The 2862-nt window shown below is 36.4% G+C and overlaps 1 protein-coding gene across 1 annotated transcript; it reads right to left on the minus strand.

Moving 5' to 3' along the window:
- Window positions 1–828: 828 nt before the first annotated feature.
- On the minus strand, window positions 829–2556 carry LOC101497392 (probable L-cysteine desulfhydrase, chloroplastic). The gene has a single exon (XM_004495557.4). The coding sequence runs from the start codon at window positions 2366–2368 to the stop codon at window positions 1019–1021; it is 1350 nt and encodes a 449-aa protein (XP_004495614.1). The 5' UTR covers window positions 2369–2556; the 3' UTR covers window positions 829–1018.
- Window positions 2557–2862: the final 306 nt, after the last annotated feature.

Genomic DNA, 2862 nt, shown 5'->3' on the forward strand with positions numbered 1-2862 from the left:
TATATATATATATATATATATATAATTCACAAACACTAATTGTGTGAAGAAGAGGAAAATATCAAATTCGAACCACTACTCCAACATATTAAATATTAAATGTCACTGCATCTAGATGAGTTCTACTTACGAAATATATGTATTAGCTAGTTTAGTAGTAATTGATTTTAGATTGTTTACATATAATGAGAGTCTACATCCTGTGGTTTGCATTGATTTAGCTAATCTACATGTAGACCTTGTCTGCATTATTTGATAGCTTGCAGTGTTCTGGTTCACAACAGTGAACAGTGAACACTACTACAGGGATGCTAACTTAGCCTTCATGTTAAAAATTAATTGGCAGCTGTGCTCCAATCAATCCAGTCTTTGTGAGTGTAAAATAATAATATTATTATTATTATGTGATTTAAAAATAAAGTAATTTGAAAATAAAAAATAATAAGTTCTTTCTTCAGAAAGAAAATAATGTACTTCATTTAATTGAAATGGTAAAATGCCTCTCATGATTTTAGATAAAATCGAATGAATTTATTTTCTAATGATCTTCATTAATGGAGCAGAGAAACCATTATTTTGTTTAGAGGATTGAAAGGTAACAATCTCAATCCTCATATTTGCGCCTGACAGAAATGAAACACCTATGTGTGTGCAGTGACATGTATGTCAACACACCAGCATGATTAGTTCTGTTAAGTGATACATACTAATAGATCAACTAATTCGATCAATGGTTGTGTAATATCAATGACCATTTGAAAAATATCTATAAAGTTGAGGGTTGAACTAATGCAAGTGTCAAAAGTAAAGGATCATTGGTATGAAGTATTTATAAACAAAATACCCAGTATTCATAATGAAAATCTCAACGCACTGGGCACCTCATAAGTGTGAGACAACCACCAAAGTGTTGTATTCAACTTAAAACCCAGTATTTGTCAAGTATATTTATTAAATTATTGTATTTTCTCATAGGATCTATGAGCACATAACATGCTGCTAATTGCTAAAACATTCTTCAAGTTGAAGTCGAAAGAAGAGCACAAGTGAAGGCACCACTCACAAGTTGATTAATTGCATCCCTAAACTTGTAATAATCATCAATTTTATTATACACTTGATGAGAAATTCGAGCATATCCAGTTACACACCCAATTTCCCCATCTCTTGGCTCTCGAAAATACATAGGAACTTCAATCCCAAAAAAGTCCCTCAAATGTGTCCTAAGATTAAGAGCATCACAATCATTCATAATCCCCAAACAAGGAGGCAAACCAACCATAACCATACTTGCACTCATATGATGAGGTGTTCCAAGATGTGTCCCCCAAGCTTCCACCAACATTTCACCCATCTCAACAACACTATCATGATTCCTCTTTTTAATTCCTTCAATACCACCTTCAAACCTATTCACAAATTCCATAACTTTAGGAACCACTAATTGAGCACTATAATCTCTATTCCCAATCCATGAACTTTCAACCGCTAATCCATTCCCGTATTCATGCGACACAACAAGGTGATGCAAATCAACTGAATTAACCGATTTACGCGCGTAGAGAAACGCGACCGAAGGTGGACAAAAAAACCACTTGTGCAAATTACTCGTGTAGAAATCAGCTCCAATTTCTTGCATATCAACGCGCGTGGTGCAACCAATCGCGTGAGCCGCGTCCACGAAAACCTGATCAACCCCTTCCTCTCTACAAATCTTAACTAACTCTTTCACCGGAATCACCACGCTCGGCATGGAAGTCACGTGATCAATAACCGCTAATCTAACTTTATTGTTATTACTGCCATTTTCGCTCTTTCCTTTTTCCAGCGCGTGACGAAACTCTCTTATAATTTCGTCTTCGGAGGTGACGGGGAAGGGGAGAGGAACTTCGATGACTCTTCCACCGGCGCGTGAGACGTAGGCTTCGATAGCTTTCTTGACGGAACCGTAAGCGTAGTGAAGCATGACGACGGAGTCTCCTTTGTTGAACTTTCCTTCGTGGAAAGCCCACGTGGCTTGTTGAAGGACAATCGCAGTGGCGGTGGAGGCGTTATCGACGATGGAGATTTCGTCGACGTGTTGTGCGTTGACTAGTTGTTTGATGATGGTTCGGGAATGGAGGATTCCGTTTTTGAGGTGGTTGAAGTAGAAGTGGTCGGGTTGACGGAGAAAGTTGAGGTGAAATTGACGCTGAGCTGTGAGAACAGAGGATGGACAGCAACCAAAGGCTCCGTTGTTGAGGCGTGCTATGTTGGGGTCGTGGTGTGAGAATTCTGATTCAATTTCGGCCTCCGTGATTGGAGAGGGATTCAGTTTAGGTTTCTTTGAAACGTCGCCGTTTTTGTCATTTTCATCGTCGGAGCCCATCGGAGAATCAGAATCAAAATTTCAGTGATGACTTTAGGGGAATTTGGGAGGAAAAATAATAAATGGTGACGGAAGAACCAACCAAAAAACCTATAGTGGCCATTTTTGTTTTTTTAGTAGTATATTTATTATTTTATGTTATTGTTAATTTGTCTGCATCTATTCACGTTGTCACTCATTTGCAATGTTTTATCTTTTCTTTCCTCGTATTTGATGTGGTGTTGTGTTCCACTAACTCTAATTTAATACTTTCCTTCCAATTACTGCGACTTTCTGCTTTCCCCTATTACCGTGCATATTTTTGAAACAATATTCAAATTGATGCCTAAAATTGTAAATGTCCGTAGTATTTATTTTTGAATTTTATAAATTGATAAAAGTGTTTTAATATTGTAATATATTAATTCAAAAAATTCAAAAATAAATTTTTAATGTTAAATATTTTGATGTAGCATAATAATTGAATATGTAGTTTATTTACGTTATTTTCACAT

The sequence above is a fragment of the Cicer arietinum genome, chromosome 4 (assembly GCF_000331145.2).
Source record: "Cicer arietinum cultivar CDC Frontier isolate Library 1 chromosome 4, Cicar.CDCFrontier_v2.0, whole genome shotgun sequence".
Lineage (NCBI taxonomy): Eukaryota > Viridiplantae > Streptophyta > Magnoliopsida > Fabales > Fabaceae > Cicer > Cicer arietinum.